Source organism: Amyelois transitella, chromosome 15 (genome assembly GCF_032362555.1).
Source record: "Amyelois transitella isolate CPQ chromosome 15, ilAmyTran1.1, whole genome shotgun sequence".
NCBI classification, from domain to species: domain Eukaryota; kingdom Metazoa; phylum Arthropoda; class Insecta; order Lepidoptera; family Pyralidae; genus Amyelois; species Amyelois transitella.
Window position 1 is genome coordinate 8,763,622 of NC_083518.1, and position 19,796 is coordinate 8,783,417.

The 19,796-nt window shown below is 35.4% G+C and overlaps 3 protein-coding genes across 5 annotated transcripts in view; 2 read left to right on the forward strand and 1 right to left on the reverse strand.

The window, feature by feature from the left end:
- The first annotated feature begins 733 nt into the window (after nucleotides 1-733).
- Nucleotides 734-3,437, forward strand: LOC106130283 (26S proteasome non-ATPase regulatory subunit 8-like). The gene is made up of 5 exons (XM_060948034.1): nucleotides 734-947; nucleotides 1,128-1,303; nucleotides 1,636-1,843; nucleotides 2,473-2,643; nucleotides 3,007-3,437. The coding sequence occupies exons 1-5, from the start codon at nucleotides 840-842 to the stop codon at nucleotides 3,145-3,147; spliced, it is 804 nt and encodes a 267-aa protein (XP_060804017.1). The 5' UTR covers nucleotides 734-839; the 3' UTR covers nucleotides 3,148-3,437.
- Nucleotides 3,433-19,796, reverse strand: part of LOC106139578 (uncharacterized) — a 32,066-nt gene continuing 15,702 nt past the window's right edge. For all 3 annotated transcript variants that reach the window (XM_060948033.1, XM_060948032.1, XM_060948031.1), the window contains 7 exons: nucleotides 19,222-19,345; nucleotides 18,385-18,601; nucleotides 17,231-17,429; nucleotides 16,331-16,491; nucleotides 15,444-15,644; nucleotides 4,218-4,339; nucleotides 3,433-3,717 (listed from right to left, as the gene is read on the reverse strand). In XM_060948033.1, the coding sequence (XP_060804016.1) occupies nucleotides 3,621-3,717; nucleotides 4,218-4,339; nucleotides 15,444-15,644; nucleotides 16,331-16,491; nucleotides 17,231-17,429; nucleotides 18,385-18,601; nucleotides 19,222-19,345 (1,121 nt within the window). In that variant the 3' untranslated portion in view covers nucleotides 3,433-3,620. The remainder of the gene's footprint in view (nucleotides 3,718-4,217; nucleotides 4,340-15,443; nucleotides 15,645-16,330; nucleotides 16,492-17,230; nucleotides 17,430-18,384; nucleotides 18,602-19,221; nucleotides 19,346-19,796) is intronic.
- Nucleotides 5,063-8,025, forward strand: LOC106130318 (nuclear valosin-containing protein-like). Its single transcript, XM_013329136.2, has one exon. The coding sequence runs from the start codon at nucleotides 5,177-5,179 to the stop codon at nucleotides 7,775-7,777; it is 2,601 nt and encodes an 866-aa protein (XP_013184590.1). The 5' UTR covers nucleotides 5,063-5,176; the 3' UTR covers nucleotides 7,778-8,025.

Here is a 19,796-nt window from a genome sequence, read left to right on the forward strand (position 1 = left end):
GACTGTGGATCGTACCGTTCCTTAGTGTTCGCTATTATTTTTCAAGATTTTATAAGTGTTTGATCGCTCAGGATTACTCAGATAACATAGGTATTTAATAATGGAAACCAATTCCGCGAAAGCTGACAGTCGAAACCTACCAAAAGTGGACGCAATAATGATTGGTGTCTTCTTCAAAGACAATCCAGATTTCTATGCTGCCGAACTGAGGAATGTGAAAACATCAATGTAAGTATATTTTGGTAACCACAGATCTTAGATCATGATCTGAAACCACTTCTTGCGAATATTCAAATACATCGGCATAGAAAAAAACAGTTTCGTAGGAGATTTTATTGTTGTATTAGTGCATTGAGGCACTGCACAACATTTATAGGAACTAATTTTAATAATTTTCACACATATGACGTGGCACAAGTTAAATAAAACAAGAGAAAATCAAAACTTTTCGAAACACCAACATGCTTTGTATTATATTTACACGAAATTTACGTCACTGCATGCCATGGCCGCCATATTGCTAAAAGTCGCGTTTTGGCGGCATATTTGAATATTTCATTTTCTTTTTCGATTTTTTAATAAAATAGCTGTAATAAAGGCAGAAAAGTATTTTTGTAGGACTCCTTATAAACAAATAAATACCCTAAGATAGTTTTTAGAACTTTGTCAAATAGCCTATTATGACGCGTATTTGATGCTGTCATTCACTGTCATTTTGAGTCAAACAAATACTCGACCTCAATCTCAATCAAATCTTGTTCTATATCTGTCAGATTCTTGGGATCTTGCTTGATGCTTTTGTGGAATTTCGGATAATTTTTATTAGTAAAGTGAAACAAATGGCTTCCATGAAAGATGTTGTTAGTATGTATCAAAACCTCAAAACAGAATGGGCAAAGAAACCTACCAGGTTAGACAAATGTGGCGAACTGCTCAACAAAATAAAGGTAAGCGAATGACTCGGCAAAAATAATAGTTGTAGGTAAAATATAATGCATTTAATATTTAAAAGCTAGGTACATGTTTTCTTGCAATTACTTTTTAAACTAATGTGGTTTTTACTTTTAACACAACAAAAACAAAAGAAATAATCATTTCTACTATTATTTGTAAATTTCATACCACAGGTTGCTCTCACCCAGTTGACATTCCTCCCAAGTAACAACACAGCTGCAAATCAAAAAGAACTGATGCTGGCTCGAGATGTTCTGGAAATCGGGGCACAATGGGCAGTAGCTGCTAAAGATGTGAAAGCTTTTGAACGCTTTATGTCACAGTTGAAATGCTATTATTTTGATTACAAGTGAGTTTTGAATCATTTTTGTGAATATTCTGTTATCTTGCTTTGTTGGTCTTTATAGTCTTTTCAAGACTGTTGGCTCTGTCTACTCAATCAGGGAAATAGAAATGATTATATGTATGTATTCTTAAAGCCAAAAAAAACCTGTTGGTGGAATTAAGTGAATTGTCATATATTCATTTATTTTGTGATGGTTTGTGCCTTTGAATGTTCTTAGAACTGGGAATTATCTAAGTGTACCCCTATACCACATAGGCACTAACCTACATGTTCGTCCAACACTCAGTGTCCTCTGATGTGTAGGTACCAATTTAGAAGATTTTGTTTTCTTGCAGGGACCATCTTCCACAATCAGCATTTATGTACCAGCTTCTTGGTCTGAACCTTCTATTCCTGCTGTCTCAAAACAGAGTGGCTGAGTTCCACACGGAGTTGGAACGTTTATCGGTAGACATAATCAGAGCGGACCCATATGTTCGGCATCCGTTGGCTTTGGAACAGTATCTGATGGAGGGCAGTTATAATAAGATCTTTTTGGCGAAGGTGAAATATTTTGATTTTCTCTTAACCGTATTCAAGATTGTTTTTCGGCTTTTGGTTTTAGTTTAAAAGGATTTCCTAATAGTGATTCTTGGCACTAAAAATAGGACATAGATGTTGTAAAAGGCAACTAAGGGATAGGCTAATACTTGGGATTCTTCTTGTAGGTGATGGGCTAGTAACCAGTCACTATTTGAATCTCAATTCTATTATCATCCCATACTGCTGACCTTTGCGGCCTTTTAGACTTTTCTAGACTGTTGGTTCTGTCTGCCTGGAAAGGTATTTCCTTACTGTAATTAAATTACTCCTGTCATGTAAAAGTTTGGCATCAGGTATTATTCTCATTGGAAAAAAATATGTTAAAGGTAACTTATTGATCTTTTGATTTCCGTAGTGCCATTTACATACCGTTTTGTACCGTGGGTCACATATTAAAGTACCTTTATCACCTTTCATAAGACCATGATTGAAGGGTTACTTGCTATGTGGCCTGCACTGTACATGTAAAATCTTATGTTTTGCTTAAATGTAAGAATTTCAGGGAAATCAATTGCTTTTGCTTAAGACTCAAATGAAGAAGACTAATGATATTTGTGCATTTATTGTAAACTTTTGACATTTATTTCTAGGATAATGTGCCAGCTGAAAGCTACACCTTTTTTATGGACACACTATTGGATACCGTGAGAGGGGAAATTGCTGCTTGCATAGAGAAGGCCTACCTCTGCATATCCTGTGCTGAAGCGGCGCGACGTCTGAACTTACCATCCCAGCAGGCTGTACATGAATATGGCAAGAAGGTATTGTGATGATTGTTTCAACTTGGTTGGTTTATACCAACTATAAATATAGTATAAATCTTATGATTTTTCTTTTTTACCGGTATTTGGTTGCTGTGTGGTTTCGACATCATTCAGCATTTAAGAATAGGATCATTACATGTCTTTCCTATGGATGTCTTAAAAGACGACTAATGGAAAGGCTAATAAACTTAGGATCCTTTTTGTAGGCAAAATTTGAATATAGCTATAGTTAACAACAAACAGCTACTTATCACTTGAAATAGAAACGTGACTGTAAGGTAATTCTATGCAAATTAACTTAGCACTTTATATCTGTACCAAAAACTAATTATAAAACACAATACGTATGTTACATTTCAGCGTAATTGGGTGCTAGGCGCAGACGGCTGCTACCATTTCAACGCAGCTGAAGAGACGTGCGCGGCCGCAGCTGGGCTGCCGTCCGCAGAGCTAGCTGAACAAACCATAGAGTACGCCAGACATCTCGAAATGATTGTCTAAATTCAAATTTTTGTCTATGGGCTAGCAAAACAGCCTTGATTTTTTTTTAGACAGCATTCACAATTTCGTCTACATGGATTTTTCGTATTGCAACAATATCTAATGTCGCGAAGTTGAATAAGTACCTACTTATTCTAATTTATGGTTTTGAAACAAATAATTACTTTTTTTTAGTTTTGCAGTTACTAATCTTTGATATTAGTGGCTAATATTCAGTAATTTGTATAATGTGACCCAAATTTTATGCGTTAAAAACAATTAAAATAAATAAGAATGTAAGTTGGGTACAATTTATTTTATCACCTCCATACCTAAAATAGTTTACAACCCTTTTGCTTATAATAACAATAATTAACCTACGAATTGGGCAATATTAGAAATTTGTATTTCGTAATTTTAAACCAGGTTTTCATTTTAATACCATGTAAGACATCGAAACTCACATCTCATTAAATTTTTGATCAGGATTTCTCTCAATTTAATTCGATCGAGCTCAAATCATTTAACTTTAGAAGCTGGATAAAGTGATCTAAAGCCTCTTTAAGGTTCCATTCTTTTCTTTCCAGGCACCTGTAGCAAAAAGAAATTAGTGATTAGAAAAAGTATTATATCTATACTAATATTATAAAGTTAAAGAGTTTGTTTGAATGTGCTAATCTCAGAAACTACTGGTTCGAATAGAAAAAATATTTTTGTGTTGAATAGACCATTAATCGAGGAAGGCTTTAGGCTATATAAAACATCACGCTGCAACTATTAGGAGCGAAGAAATAATGGAAAATGTAAAAAAAAGGGGGAAATTATTCATCCTTGAGGGCTTCAATGATGCCCAAAATAACTATTCCACGCGGGCACAGCACACACACATACACAAAATAAAAGAAGTACATATCCCTAAGAAATAGGTATAATCATTCTACTAGTGCTTGTCTCGGTTGCGTCCTGACCTCTAAAAAGGATTTTGGTATATTGATCCCACCTATTTTGTCCCAATGATATACGCTTTTGAAATGGGTGAGCCAGGTTCACAGAAACGAAAAGCTAAGCAAAAAATTGCATGATTTTCTTACTTTCGGCTACAATCTGTATCCAATTCCGTCAATTGTTCAAATATGAGAACCAATTTTTCTTTCGTCTCTTCATCAGGATTTGGATCAAATTCAAAATCGACATACAGTTTTCTCGACCTTATCTGAAAGAAAAAAAAAAATTATTTAAGTAACACAAAAAAATTCGCAAGTTATTCGAACGATGTATGCTACAAAACCCAAGGAATTTTGAAAGCAATTTGATAGTGTTTCGTTTCGTATATCATACAAAAGTGACCTGTGTTACTATTGCCTTTGTGTACCCGAAACCACCGAGCTTGCATGAAGAAAGTTATGAATGTGGATGAAGCGAAAGAAGTAGGTATGCACATATCGTGGCAAGTGGAATGATGTAGTCTCTGCCTACTCCACCGGACGTGATTTTATAGACATAAAGACAAAATCGTAGTATAGCTTTTATAATTCGTGAATAGTACCCTATGTCTATGTCCTTCTCCGTACTCCATAATAAATGTTCACAATATTTCAAGAAGGTTACAGTGGTTTTAAAGTAAAAAAACAAATAATTAGACAGACGAACGATATATATCGAATTTATAAAATAGTGTCACTGAGTAGTGACATTATTATGGAAGTATGAATTTATATGGATTGGGATAAGTACATAAGTGATTTTACTAATTTTCCGTAAATAATAATTAATATGATTCATGATTATAAATAAATGTAATAGAAAAAGAAACAAAGTTAATTTTAGTTAACACTTTAAATAATTTGCAAGTATTTTTAATCGATGTAATGAACGCAGCTGTAACCATAGACAAATATTTTTTAGTCTGTCAACATTTCATTGATTCCTCGGCGACGCCGCCTGTCAAACTACAAACATCCATCACTTGGTGCTGGTGAATCCGAAACAGGAAAAATTAACTCGATTTGTACATTTATTTTATTAGCCATTGTAACTAAATTAACGCATAATGAAGAAACATCAAACTCGGCAAAAGACGATGAACGACCCCGTGATTGTGTCGCGTGTGAAAAATTACCTTGCTGAAAATGTAGACAAGACTTTTGTCGATGTTAGTCAAATGGCGCGTTCTCTCAAAGAGCGCTACCGCGAATATAGTAATAGAAGTGATACCGCTTTCTGCCAGTTAGTAGAAAGTGCTTACAAAGTGGTATTACAAAGCTACGGACTTGACGGAGCGTCTACATCGGAAGGTTCCGAGGAAGAATCCGACCTAGAGCTGTTGGATGAAAACAACAGCGTATTGAATGATCGTTTGCTAACTATGTATAAAATGCAGGATAAAAAACGTCCAGCAGCCACTCGTCGGGCGACAGACAAGTCCGGTGAACCGATAGACATACTTAGCAGTGACGAAGACGGCTCCGCGGCACCAAAACTACCAAAAATTAACGATCAGATAACCATAACCCCTCACATACCAATAAGAAATGCAAACAGCACTTCAGTGGACCCTTCCAGATCACATCAAAATATGCATACCGGTGATAGAAAGCGAAAAGTGGATGTAAACAAAATTGCACCGATCAAAAAGAAGTATGATGTTGCTACAAAGAATGTTAAGGTTAGTTTCGAAGACATTGGTGGTATATCGGAAGTAATTACACAGATTTGTGATCTTGTGCTGCATATGAAACACCCTGAAGTTTATAACCAGTTAGGTATAAAGGCACCTAGAGGGGCTTTGTTACATGGTCCGCCAGGCACTGGTAAAACATTGTTGGCTCATGCAATTGCTGGTAAGTTACAATTGCCACTCATAGCTGTGACTGGGACAGAATTGGTTGGGGGAGTATCTGGAGAATCAGAGGAGCGCATTAGGGAGCTATTTGAGAAGGCAGTGTCCATTGCCCCCTGTGTGTTGTTCATTGATGAGATTGATGCAGTATGTGGCAATAGAGTAAATGCTCAGAAAGACATGGAAAAAAGAATGGTGGCTCAGTTATTGGCTAGTTTAGACAATTTGGGAGAAAGTAATTCCTCTGTACTCATTCTTGCTGCTACAAACAATCCTGATGCCTTAGATCCTGCCTTGAGAAGAGCAGGACGTCTCGAACAAGAGATTACATTAGGAATTCCATCATTGAAGGCAAGAAAAGAGATCCTCACAATTTTGTGCAAGAGCATAGCTTTAAGTGATGATATTGATTTGAATACCATTGCACAAATAACACCAGGTTTTGTTGGAGCTGATTTACAAGCATTGGTGAATAAAGCAAGCACTTATGCAGTAAAACGGATCTTTGCCGAAATCAAGGCTACCAGCTTAAAAAACGAATTGGCAGAAAAACAAAAAAATAATGATGAGGTCTCTGTTATACCAAATGGTGAAAAGGAGAAGGAAGAAGCACCAAAAGACGCTGCAGAGTCTGATGGAACTGCCCCAGAAGAAAATGTTGTAGAAGAAGCTAAACCTGAATCTCAAGCTCCAGCAATAAATACTGAAATCCCACCTGTGGAGGGTAACCATATAGACAATAGTACAAGTAATGCAGAGACTGCGGACCCAGTTAATGATGTGGTCAGTCTTCTGGAAGATTCTATGCCATACAGTTCAGAAGAACTTGAAGGTCTTGCCATTAGACAGGAAGATTTTTTGAAAGCTCTTAAAACAACCAAACCATGTGCTGTCAGAGAAGGTATTGTCACTGTCCCAGATGTGACATGGGATGATGTTGGTTCTTTGAATCAAGTCCGGAAAGATTTACAACTCGCAGTTTTAGCACCAGTAAAGTATCCTGAACAGTTAAAGAAGCTGGGATTGGCTGCCCCCAGTGGGGTTTTGCTTTGTGGACCTCCTGGTTGTGGTAAAACATTATTAGCCAAAGCTGTAGCGAATGAGGCAGGTGTAAATTTTATCTCTGTAAAAGGGCCCGAGTTGCTCAATATGTATGTTGGTGAGAGTGAAAGAGCGGTAAGAACTTGTTTTAGACGCGCACGGAATTCTGCACCTTGTGTTATATTCTTTGATGAATTTGATGCTCTTTGTCCAAGACGTACTTCACAAGACCATAACGGAGCTGCAAGGGTAGTCAACCAGCTGTTGACAGAAATGGATGGTATAGAGAGCAGAGAAGGAGTTTTTGTGTTGGCTGCTTCTAACAGACCAGATATCATTGACCCAGCAGTGCTAAGACCGGGCCGTTTAGATCGCGTCATGTACGTGGGCATGCCAGCAAGGGAGGATAGACTTGATATAATCCAAAAATTGACTAAAGGTGGTACTCAGCCACAGTTAGGTCCTGACGTGGATTTGCAAGTGATTGCCGGCCTCACAGATGGTTATACAGGTGCAGACTTGGCAGGATTAGTCAAGGCTGCAGCTACAAATGCTTTAACTCTGCACATAGAAAATGGTACTATGGATGAAGATATATTTGTTTCATTTGAAGATTTTAGAGCAGCTCTTGCCAAATGCAAGCCTTCCGTGTCCACTAAGGAGCAACTGCATTATGAGAAATTAAGAATTAAATATGCTTCTGGGGCTGATGATAAAGATATGGAGATGGAGACTGAACCGACTAATGAGGAATCTATGGATACTGTGTGAGAATCATTTCAACATTGGATTTTACAAGAGGATTGATTTTAACTTAATCACCTTTAATTTTTGATACAAACCAATAGTGCCAAGATGTTCCCGCTGAATTGTAAAGCCCTTGTATGCATGAGGCTTGTATGAAACCAGTAGTAATTATTGATATATATGTATGTTAATTTACGCGTGATAGAACTGTTAAGTCATTTACAATATTGCACATTTGAAATTCAATGATAAATAAAATATTTTTTAAGATATTTGGATTTGTTGTTTATTTATTGTATACAACATAGTTTGGCAATTTGTGCGATCATTATGTGTATACACAGTCCACAAATTAAAAATTTAATCATCTTGTAATATAAGAATTAGTGCCCAAAATATGTACTTTAATTATTCAATATCCTATTTAAAAGCCAGCTCTTATTTCAAGTAAGTATAATATGTTTTTGGCTTACATGCAGTCTGGTAACAATGAAAACACTGTTTCTCTTCTTCTGCAGATTATAAAAGTCAATATTATAGTAGACAAAGCAACCTGGCACTAATTAAATCTCAATTTCGTCATAAGTCTAAAAGCAGAACGTGGCCTTTCAGCGTTTTCAAGATTGTTGACTCTGTCGACGCCGTAAGTGATGAATACATACATACATACATACATATAATCACGTCTATATCCCTTGCGGGGTAGACAGAGCCAACAGTCCTGAGCGGACTGATAGGCCACGTTCAGCTATTTGGCTTTAAGATAGAATTGAGATTCGAATAGTGACAAGTTGCTAGCCTATCGCCTAAAAAAAGAATCTCAAGTTTGTAAGCCTATCCCTTAGTCGCCTTTTACGACATCCATGGGAAAGAGATGGAGTGGTCCTATTCTTTTTTGTATTGGTGCCGGGAACCACACGGATTGACGGATAAGTGATGAATACGTGATTTTATGTATGTAAAATATATTTGTTTGCTTGTTTCAGCCAGGGAATGTAAAAATTGCCTAATGCATGGAATTAGAGGAAAGATTTTGCAGTTTTTATGGTACTGGCTTCCTCCATCACACTTAACTCTTATCAATAAAATAGTAAAATAATTGTAGGTACATTGAATCGAAGGTCTGGAACGCCAACTTAATGCCGATCCAACAAAATTATATGTAGTAGAAATGACAAAAAAAAAGAAGGCGGGCGAAATCCTTGTCCAGTTCGGCTCACAGTGGCATAATCATAGGCTCGGATTTGTCGTGTCGTGAAACGAGAGCCCTGGGTCCGGGCATCATTTATTATACATAGTAGTAGTATATTTTTCGTTACTCGATTTCGTGAAATACCATCACGAAATAAACTCGAGTCGAATCGAGTTAAAATGTAGTATTAAATTATCCGTAGGTCATGACTTATTTCAACGTAAATCTTCACAGACAATCTTTCATTCCCTCTGTCTCTCTTTTATATTACTAGCTAGTTGTTCGCCTTTAATTAAGACTTCGCGAACACTTTTTTACAGAATTACTAGCTGTCCTTAATTATTACTAAAATTACTTATATGGCAAACGTTTTTTTGCCATATAAATAATTTTTAAGTAATTTCTAGTTAAAGAAAGAATGTTAAGGATGGAAAACCCTTATCACCAAGGGCTATGAAAAATATAAAAAAATATCTCGATTCTCAGACCTACTCAATATGTTCAGAAAATTTCATGAGAATCAGTCAAGCCGTTTCGGAGGAGTACGGGAACGAACATTGTGACACGAGAATTAAGTATTTTGTACTCAATTCCGTTAGTACAAAAAACAATATTTCTTGTTTCCGTTCCTACACACTGAGCTATGAGATTTTAACGTAGGTAACAACGTCAACTTGACCACTATCCAAACTTAGAATAAAAATGTGGACGAGAGAATACATATATTACCATAGAAATCAGAATAATAATACATACATTTCAAGCCTACATTATAATTACATGTTAACCCCTTGCAGGGAAGACAGAGCCTTTATTAGTACAACATTTTCCCGATTTCCATAATCGTAGCATAGCCACTGATATTTATAGCATTTGAAGATTCAAAATCAAATTAAGGGTTTATAAAATAAATGGGGGTTTTATTTTTAAGCTCAGCTTTTTTTAAAATACTAGTATTTTTTAAAGATTACTTTCTTGATTGTTTTAAGATGAAACTAAAAGGACCCTGCCAACAGTTGTCTTCAATGAAACAAAACTGTATAGTAGGGTGGGTCGAAAATTATTTTTTTCAAAATTCGATTTGTAATAGTGCGGAAAACATGACCTGGGTAGCGACTTAAAAACGTGTATATTTATTTTTTATTTTTATCAACATTAATTACCCGCGCATGACGTTTGAAAATTCGGAAAAATTGTTAAAATCGTATTTATTGTTTCAGAGTTTATTGTATAAACTACATGGCGTAAAATGATATTACATTATTATACTCAGAGATAAACGTAATAAGGTAAAAGCTCCTAATACGGCGGTAGTCAAAATCGCTTCCAATTACGGTGGTATTTATATTTCTTAGTTTTATTCCTGTTCTATTCAGTGTAAGTACATCATAACGCAAATGTGTTATTCTAAATTTATTACGGCACGACTTAACCGACATTTGCAACTACAACACATTGGCAACACAACAAAATCAATCAGTTTGTGTCACGGCATCGACGGAACAGGTGTTTTCATACAAACGCGGAACAACAAAAGTAAGCACACTAATATTTACAAAGGCAATTTTTCGTATTAATAGGCCGTTCAAGTTTGTTTATGAATAACTTATAGCATTTCCCTACTTTTAAATTTTTAAATTAAATAGCTTGTTTCACGTTTGTAACTCAGTTTTTACCCAAAAAATAAGAAATAAAATACCGCCGTAATAGGATACGAATTTTATAGACTAATCCTAACTCGGTGGTATAACTCCGTAATAGGAAAAATACTGATAAAATTTAATTGTTTATAACTTTCAAATTATTAAGTTTTTAAATTAGTTAAAAGTTCAATTGAAATAATTATTAATCTCATAAATTAATAACCATATTCTGAGGTATGTGTTCTCAATTAGAAATCTAGTTAAATAATAAAACTGTTGAGTACAAAATGTTAGTTTCTTAGGAGGGGTAAAAATTGAGAGGTGTGTTTTAATTTATCACAAATAATATCCTGTGTATAACTGTTACTTCAGTTTTACACATCTTAGCCACAAAATAGTTGTCGTTTGATTAAAAATTTACACTCTTTTGTTAATCGGAATTTTGATGGGTCAGAATTAGGATTATTAAAAACACGAGTAGTTTTCCTAATACGGTGGTAGTTATTTCCAGGTAAGTCTGTATTAGGTTATATGGTTTCCTATTATGGCTTTATTAATTAAACAGAAAATCACAAGATTTTAGGGTTTCGTAAATAAATAAAAAAAATCGTCTTTTTTCTGATTCTTATTTTTTATAAATTTTTTTTTTTTTGTAAAATCAAAAACATTGAAATAATTAAATATTTTAATATCAATTAATGCAATCTACGTAATTGTTCTTTTCATTTTTTCATAGCTCAATTCAGGCAGCAGTGGCAGCGGGCAGCATTGACGCAAGTTTTAAAAGAGTTTTAAACTTTATTTTCATTATTTTATAGACCAGTAATCGCTCGAAAAAATAAAACTGTAGGTGGCTGATGCGGCGTCGGTTGCTGACGACAGCCAGCAGTTTTGAAGCGAAGCAAGTCTAGTAGCGAACGTTTAAAATTCTTCCGAAGCTGTAAATGCTCTTCGGGTTGCTGTCGACCACTGTAACTGCAGCCTGAATTGACCCTAAACTTTACTTAGGTATCTTATATTAAGTTCACTTACCATTACTAAAGTGATTATTTTTTAATATGTAAAACTTTTAGTTACAGTTTACTATCCTCTGCGGAGTGTTAGTTTTTGAAAGACTGATGTTATAAATATTTCATTATTGTTACTTTTTGTTCCTCTACGAAGTGTTGATTTTTGAAAGATTTTAGATGATTGTTATTGTTCGTCATTATTTCTTAGCCAAAGTAACTAATTGTAATAAAAAATAAAACTTAATTCCTAAATGAACCTGCATTTTTAATATTGTTAAATCCGTGAAAGCTGTACACACGCGTGTAGAAAACACTAAATAATAATATATACATATATATACTTTAAATAAATAATATACTTTAAATTCAAAGTCGTCTTTAATTTCATTAAAGTGAAATAATGTAATTAAATAGTCAATGAACGAAAAACTTACAATAAAGGTACTTACACATTTCTATTATTGTTATACATATTATTTGTACGCAACCTAAATTAATGTACTTTCTGACCCTCCGTATTAGGAGCCGTCTACCGCAGTAATAGGCTCTGACCAAAATCATACCTCCGTATTAGGGAAAATCGACCTGCCTTTTTAAATATTTTTTTTAAATAAGAAATCGCATGAAAGGATACTTAGACTCAACAGCAATACAAAATTTAAATTCCATTTTAGATAATAATTTTGTTTGGAACCTTTAAAAATACTTACTTATGCTTATTTTTGCTTCTTACTTTCAAATGTTGCGAAATACCTCCGTAATAGGTGCTTTTACCTTACAAATAATAATCAAACCAAAATATTAGAATAATCGTGCGTATAGTGCGGGGGAAGGAGTGGGGAAAGGGGGCGTAAACTGTCGATCACGCGTCATTGTCTCAGTGCGCCTAATTAGTTCCGGGTGAAAGGTCGCGCGCATTTATATTTTTTTTCGCTATTTTAAGTCGTTTTTGTTAGCTTCTAGACGTAGTGCATCATGGAGATTTCAAATAACACCCGAATATCCACAAGTTGCATTTTTGGTGCTCTGGAAGAAATTAACGAAAATCAACTACCCACTTACAAACAAGTTATGAAATATTACAATTTAGTAAGACATCAGCTTAAACTTGGGAACAATTCAAAAAAAGAGCCATCCATTAATGAGATATCTGAAATAGTGTCATCTAAAGTTGAATATTTGTGGAGAAAAGCGTCTATTCCTACTGTGTCCCATAATCGTGTGATGCAATTGATTAAAAGTTACCACGCAAAGTGTAAAAATTTATTAAAATCTTTGAAGCGTTTATCAGAAGAAAAGATTCAAGATTTTCATAGAAATTCGGAAAGACTGTTTGATTTGAGTTCATGTAAGTGTAAAGATTTAGAGTTATGTAAATGTTCTAAAAACCAAAAGATTCCTAAGGAGGAACGAGCTTTTTTAATAGATCAGAGAACAGAGAGAAAAATGATTATGGGAACTGTTGATTTATTGACAAGTAAGAGGAAAAGTAAACTAAGTGATAGAAAAATTAAGCTTAAATCCTATTACGATTCTAGCGTTTGTGAACCAGAAATCGCGACGAGCGAGACAAAAATTACGAAAAAAAACCTTATCTCAAGGTCAACTAGATACTATTCCTGCCTTATTTTTTGATGGAAGAAAAGATAAGACCATGAAAATCGTTATGAAAGGGGACAAAAAATACCGCTTAACATCCGTGGAAGAACATATTTCAATAATTAAAGAACCAGGATCAGTTTATGTCGGATATGCCGTTCCCAGCCATGGAACTGCAAAAGGGTTGGAGTCAGCTATATTTCAAACAGTAACAGGTCAAATGAATATGTCTCTAGAGGATACTCTAGCTATAGGTTGTGATGGGACGGTAACCAATACGGGCAAATACGGCGGAGTCATACGGCTTTTAGAAAAGCGTTTACACCGACCACTTCAATGGATCATATGCCTTTTACACTTCAATGAACTGCCCTTAAGACATTTATTTGCAAAACTTGATGGCACCACAACAGGACCTAATACTTATTCAGGTACTATCGGCAAGTTATTAGATGATTGTGAGAAGCGCTCGGTTGTCATGTTTGAAAAGATAGAAGGTATGTTACCAAACATTTCAAATGTAAAAGACCTCAGTTCTGATCAACGTTACCTTTATGATATCACATCTGCCGTCATAAGTGGTGAGTTCTCTCCTGATTTGTCTAATCGCTCTCCGGGAAAAATGTCGCATGCCAGGTGGCTAACAAAGGCCAACAGGATTTTGCGCTTATATGTGTCTACTGAGATACCTACAAACGAACTGAAACAACTCGCTACTTTTGTAGTTAAAGTATATGCCCCTATTTGGTTTGAAATCAAATTAAATCCGACATGTAAAGATGGAGCAAGGCACTTTTGGAAGTTGGTATTTTATTCTCGATATCTTCCGCAAGAATTGAAGAGTGTTGTTGATCCTGTAATAAACCGAAATGCTTTTTTTGCGCACCCAGAGAACTTGCTCTTGTCTATGTTATCTGATGAACAAAAACATGTGAGAGAACTTGCCGCTAGACGCATTTTAAAGGCAAGGAAACCATCTGAATCCCTTCAGCTTCGAGTCTTTGAAGTGCCTAAGATAAATTTAAACGCTTCGTCTTACATCGATTTGATAGACTGGCAGCAATCTTACTCGCAACCATCTATATTGACGAATGTTCCGGATGAGACTCTTCATTCCCTAGTTGAGTCAGGTGGTGATGATGAAGTCCTTTTTCTGCGGCTACCATGTCATACTCAAGCTGTGGAGCGGGCAGTAAAAACAGTAACAGAGGCATCTATGCAGCTTTGCCACAAAACAGCACGAGAAGCTTTAATTAAGAATAAAATTATTTCACGAAAGCTTATGCCTAAGTTCGAAAGTAAGAAAGATTTTAACGTGATTTGAAGATGCTTTATTTTTATTTTGTCTTATTATTTCTTTATTTTTCTTTCTTAATAATAAAATTTAGTCCAAAAGTACTTTATTTTATTAGTTTATGTAGTTATTTTTCCTATGTGCCACTACAAATAGATTTTCAAATAATTCACAAAAAAATCAAAAATTTCAGTTTTTCAAACTCAATGCGCGGGTAGAAGGGGTTGAACTAGATAATTTTTTTTTCGTTGTTTTTTCACATATGGATGTGGGTCACGTTTTTTTTACTATTACAAAACGTATTGGACAATTTTATTTTTTTCCATACAAAAGCGACCCACCCTACTGTATAGGTCAAAGTTATCTGCGAGCCACTGTACGCCTGTCAATTGAGCTACTCCGAATGCAGATTATACGATGCAAATGTTCATATAGATAGGAGCTACTCGACGTATGACACTGATCTTGTTACGAGTAGCTGGTCTGCACTACACTGTGACTGCATGTAGATAATGCTGTTGCCTTAAATGAATAAGTATTGGGTACTTCATTTTGTTTAAATCTCGCTTATCGCTTTATTTTTAATTACGAAATGTTTTATGATGACTTATTGGACTTACCTACGTATTTATATTTCAGTTGATTATAAGTATAAAAAAGTGAGTAAAAGTGCAGTGTGGTTCCCGGCATCAATACAATAAAGAATAGAACCAATCCATCTCTTTCCCATGAATGTCGTTAAAGGCGACTAAGGGGTAGGCTTACAAACTTGGGATTCTTTTTTAGGCGATGGGCTAGCAACCTGTCACTATTTGAATCTCAATTCTATCATTAAGACAAAGTGCTGAATGTGGTCATTCAGTCTTTTCAAGACTGTTGGCTCTGTCTATCCAGCAAGGGATATAGACGTGACCTTATGTATGTATGTATAAGTATAAAACAAACTACTTACCTTAGTGATTTGAAAAGCGTTCGCGGCACACTCTTTACTCGGTTCGTCCCACAACAACAAATCGTTGAGTATTTTGTACTCCATACTGTCGGTACGATGTAACACGGTCGTACGTGAGAATGACATTATATGCTCGTCTTCCGCCAAAGATTCCGCTGTCAATTTCAACATTCCGCAGATTTTGACGACTGTTGTCGTGTCCTGTTAGAAACATTTTATTGTTAAAAAAAAAAAAAACTAAAACATTGAATTTCAATTTATTTTCTTTACACTAGTATATTTTTGTTTGGGGCTTTACTTCCGTTGGATTTTTCAAAAACGAAAGTAACCTATGTTGGTTCTGAATGTTTATATTTTTTAGTTGTCTACTGTAATATTAATTAAATAACTAAATAGTTATATATAATTATTAAGTTAATTATAATTAAAAAACTAAATAATTATATATATTACTTTATCATATATAAAGATATCATAGATAAAGTAAAACAAATCTATTACCGTAAATATCTTAACAAACTTGAAATTTTATATTACAGCAATCGCGTTAATGTGATAAGTAAAAACTTATACATACATACATACATACACATGTCTTTATTCCTTACAAGGACGACAGAGGTTTTTATTTTTTGGACAAATTAGACATATTGAGTTAGCCTCGAAGTAAGTTCGACACTTGTGTTATAAGATACTAACTCAACGATACTATATTTTATAATAAAAACTTATATAAATAAACATCCACGACCCAGGCCAATCAGAAAAAGTTCTTTTCTCATTATGCCCTGGCCGGGATTCGAACCCGGGACCTTCGGTGTCACAGACAAGCGTACGACCGCTGCGCCACAGAGCTTGTCAATCTATCTATCAAAATTACAACTTACACTATGAAAAATCACATCTACAGTAAACGTGAAGGGGTCGTGTTTGAAAACGGGCCACTTGTTTATGTATTTGGTTATAGAAGTGGCGCCCTGTATGACGTCTTTCACGCCGTCCGCCACGAATTTACTGTTGATGGATGAAATTCGGAATAATCTGCGAACTGAAAAAAAAAATCAGCTATAATGTACATAGGTACTATATTTTACCAGCATCTTTGCCAGCGCGAATTTAATACCACTTACTACATGTGCGAATTTAGCGCCACTTACAGGGAAATACAGGTTTCTCGCAAATCTCACGTGAACTATATGGTAACACCGGGATGAAAAGTGGAACAAAAAAAAGAATACTTAGGACCGCTCCATTTCGTTCCCATGGATGTCGTAAAAGTCGACTAAGGGATAGGCTTATAAACTTGGGATTCTTCTATTAGGCGATGGGCTAGCAACCTGGTCACTATTTGAATCACAATTCCATCATAAAGCCGCGCAGCTGAACGTAGCCTTTCAGTCTTTTCGAGACTGTTGGCTCTGTCTATCCTGTAAGATTCCGGATATAGACATGACCATATTGATGTATGTATGTACTTGTGGCGACATCTCTACGCCACTCGTCACAACATCCAATCAAACAACTACTGTCAATCATCGCAAAGAAATTGACGCAACCAATAGCAGCGAAGAATCTAAATCGCGATTTCAAAGATTTCATGGATTGGAGCATAAATACAACCTCCGACTCAACATCGTCTTTCGCGCGGTTCCCCAATCATAACACCTAGCCTGGCGGAAGATCTTCCCTTTAGTGGCGGTCGAGCCAAATCATCGTAATCCAGTGGTTTTTCTCTTTTATGTTACCTATATAGAATGAAATTTATGATGGACTACTAATATACTTACTATATTTATATCTGTATATAACCATCATCAGCGCGTTCTCATCGTACATGTCTCCAATGAGTTGTCTCTCCGAAGGCTGCAGTTCTAACAGCGGGAAGTATACGTCTAGAAATTTCTCTATTATGCTGTCAGCGCCGTAGATGCAGTAGTTCTTTTTGAAAGCTGGTAAGTCGCCTTTCAGTGTTAGTGATACGCCGTCCTGTTGAAAAAACGAAATGAATTTAAGTGAAATGTGAAATAAATTGTAAGAAACCTACAACAACATCTTTAAGGTTCTACAAAATTCAATCTAGTATTTTCCCTTAGAAATATATTACTGAGAAATAAAAATAGCCGACTGAATTACTGAGAAATAAAATAGTGCCGTGTGGTTCCCGGCACCAATAAAAAAAATAGGACCACTTCATCTCGTTCCCATGGATGTCGTAAAAGGCAACTAAGGGATATGCTTATAAACATGGGATTCTTCTTTTAGACGATGGGCTAGCAACCTGTCACTATTTGAATCTCAATTCCATCATAAAGCCAAACAGCTGAACATGGCCTATTAGTCTTTTCAAGACTGTTGGCTCTCTCTACCCCGCAAGGGATATAGACGTGATTATATGTATGTATGTAATAAAAATAGCCTGTAAAGGTAAAAAATATGATTCCATGGTTTAGACTGTTAGCTCTGTCTACTCCGCAAGGGATAAAGACGTGATAATACCTATGATATTATAAACTTATTTATCCCTTAAATGGATTTTTTTATATATACAGCATAATATAGCATATTTATTGTCTTGATAAACACTAAACGTTTGTAATTTAATTAAAGCTGGTAAGATAACTTCGATTCCAGAAAAAAGTCTTCTTTTATGGTTTATTAGAAGATTAACTGAGATGCTCTTTTCCACTCTTTTTTTTAAAGACACCATTTTAATAATATTACATACATACATACATACATACATATAGTCACGTCTATATCCCTTACGGGGTAGACAGAGCCAATAGTCCCGAAAAGGCTGAATGGCCACGTTCGGCTGCTCGGCTTAATGATGTAACTGAGATCCAAATAGTGACAGGTTGCTAGCCCATCGCCTAAAAAACAGGATCGCAATTTTATACGCCTATCCCTAATAAAAGTAAAATTTAATAATATTACTCACAAGTTCTCTCAGAGTGGGAAACATGGCTCTGACGTTGTCTACATACTGCCTGGGGTCGATGTAGTCGTGGCAGAGAGGGTTGCCCTCCAAGCTCAGACTGCGGAGAGGCAGACTCCTGCTTTGGAGGAGTACTGTCACCCTCCCCAAGTAGTTGTGTGATAAATCTAGAACTTTCAGTTTGGGACACGTGGTCGATAGTTCGAAGCCGTTTATGGATCTGTAAAAAAAACGTTAGATATTGTACTACACCCTCTCCGCAGCTCGGGAGCCCTATATCGCGCCCCGGGCCTTCTCCTCTGGCGGTTACTTGCTGGATCTCGTGTCTATAGATGAACCCACGCCCTCTTAAATATTTTAAAATTAGTCCAATAACAATTGTCATTATTGTCATTATTCTATGTATATTTATATTATCTCTCATCTCTCTTACCGGCTACGTTTTACCTAAACGTCTCAATAAGGTTAAAAACGCAGACCTCGCGAACACTTCAAATTTTTCCAAAATTGTGTATATATCAAAATATTATCATGTCTCATTTGCGGTCTGATTAATGTTTTTCTTAAAGAACATAATTAAAAATGTTGAATTTGAATATTATTTTTAATTAAACAAATCATAAAATTACTCGTATTCGGAGAAATATTGAGGAAAGAATTAAATATGATTTTAATTTTTTCTCTGTTTGAAAAAAGAATTAAATATCATCATTTCAAATTTAATTCTTTCCGCAACTTGAATACAACCTCAAGTCTATGGCGCGACATTCAGACGCTAACTTGATAAAGGAAGAAAGAAATTATTAAAATTATACCTATATATTAAAATTGAAAACATACGTTAGTCTATTTCGCGATAAATTCAGCTCGGTCAAACGCTCCCAGTCCACCACACTTCGCAATTGTATCAGGTCGGTTTGATTCGACAGTGCACTGAGAGGGAAATAGATGAAGTGGCTTATGTCTGTAACAAAACGTTTATGTTATTTATGTATGTAAGTACGAGTATATTTCTGCCCTGGTATAACTAAAATGCCGTTATCTGCCAAATCCTTGTTTTAAGTAAAACATCAAAAACGCGGTAAAAATTTAAAGCGATGCCATTTATCAATGAGAACGCCTATTTATGACCAAGAAATGAAAGGTACCAAAAAGTCGTATATACAGATCTTTTTTCTTATTCTACTGGTAAAAAGTAGAAAATCGCCCTGATGTCAGATAACGGCATTTTAGTTATACCACGGCAGATTTCACAAGGTCAATGATTATATTAAACTGTAGCGACTAAGATATAGATTTATAAACTTGGGGTTTTCTTTTAGTTGATGGGCTAGCAACTTGTCACTATTTGAATCTCAATTCTATCACTAAGCCAAACAGCCGAACGTAGGCTACGTTCTTTACAAGTCTTTACA